The sequence below is a fragment of the Neopelma chrysocephalum genome, unplaced genomic scaffold, assembly GCF_003984885.1.
Source record: "Neopelma chrysocephalum unplaced genomic scaffold, ASM398488v2 Primary Assembly neopelma1_89556, whole genome shotgun sequence".
In the NCBI taxonomy this organism is placed as follows: domain Eukaryota; kingdom Metazoa; phylum Chordata; class Aves; order Passeriformes; family Pipridae; genus Neopelma; species Neopelma chrysocephalum.
In genome coordinates, this window is record NW_020918501.1 from 1 (window position 1) to 1,316 (window position 1,316).

At 59.2% G+C, this 1,316-nt stretch overlaps 1 protein-coding gene across 1 annotated transcript; it reads right to left on the bottom strand.

Annotated features, from left to right (window-relative positions):
- Positions 1-6: 6 nt before the first annotated feature.
- LOC113979811 (class I histocompatibility antigen, F10 alpha chain-like) lies at positions 7-1,075 on the bottom strand (the record flags this gene model as incomplete). Its single annotated transcript, XM_027707091.1, has 3 exons — positions 757-1,075; positions 297-572; positions 7-33 (listed from the first exon to the last, which is right to left on the bottom strand). Coding segments are annotated over exons 1-3 (607 nt in total), but the record flags the coding sequence as incomplete, so codon positions are not given.
- Positions 1,076-1,316: the final 241 nt, after the last annotated feature.

A 1,316-nucleotide genomic window follows, 5' to 3' on the forward strand; every position in this document is an offset into this window, starting at 1 on the left:
CCTCTTTCCCGGACACATGGACATGGGGGGGATCTGGAATGGGATAAGGGTGGGATCCATCCATGGAATTCCCATGGGAATAGGATTGGAGTGAGATCCATTCACAGAATTGCCATGGGAATGGGACAACAGTGGGATCCATGCATGGAATTCCCATGGGAGTTAGATGACTCAGATTCATCCACAGAATTCCCACGGGAATTCCCATATTCCTCAGTCCCACCCTCCCAAATCCCACATTCCCAAATCCCACATTCCCAAATGCCACATTCCCATGGGAATTCTGTCTCCCTCACCTTTGCGCTCCAGCGCCTCCCGCCCATATCTGACATATTTCTGGAGCCATTCTGGACAGATGTTCCCCAGGTAATTCCTCAACCCCTCCGCCACGATCCCATCGTGTTCCCATTTCCTCTTGGTGATCTGGGCAGCTCCATCGGCCGCCACGAAGCTCCCGGATCCCAGCTCGAAGGAGATGAAATCCTGCCCGTCATAGCCATCCTGATAGGATCCACGGACGCTCCCGTCGGACAGGAGGTCACAGCCATAAAGCCGCTGCCACGTGTGGAGACCTGGGGGGTGGGATCAGATCCATGGAGACCCTGGAATTGTGTCCCATCCCCACCAGGCCCAGAGTCCAATGGAGACCCACACATCCCATCCCAGTCCCTTGGAATGCCCTGGATCCCCATCCCAGCCCCACACATCCCATCCCAGTCCCACACTTCTCCCCATTCCCCGGCTCTCCCCACTCACCCCCACTCCAGTTGTACCGGCCCCCCACTGTCTCCAGGTTGGTGGCAGCAATGAGCCGGTTCCCCTCGTTGATCTGGGTCTGTCCATCCCAATATCCCGGCTCGGCTCCGGCCGCCATCCACGGCGTCAGCGGCTCCGTCCGGCCCCGCTCAGTGTCGTAGCGGTTGAAGGGGATCCCGTCCACGTATCCCATGGACAGGTATTGAGGGATCCCTGGGCTGGGCTCTGACACCGCCACATCCAGGTAACGCAGGGAGTGGAGAACTGGGGGGACACGGAGATTTGGGGGGTCCAGGTGGGACATGGGTCAAGGAAAGGGGGAACTGGGAGAGCTGGGAGAGCCGGGAAGGGGGTTTGGGGATCCCAAGGCCAAGGAAAGGAGGGTTTAGGGACTGGGAGAGGTGGGATGGGGCATCCAGGGGTCCCTGTGCCCAGGAAAGGAGGTCCCAGGGGTGAGAAAAGAGAGGTCATGGGGTGAGGAGAGTCAGAATGGCCGGGAAAGGGGGTGCAGGGGGTGTTGGTGCAGGATAAGGGGTTTCAATTGGGTCCTGGAGCTGGGC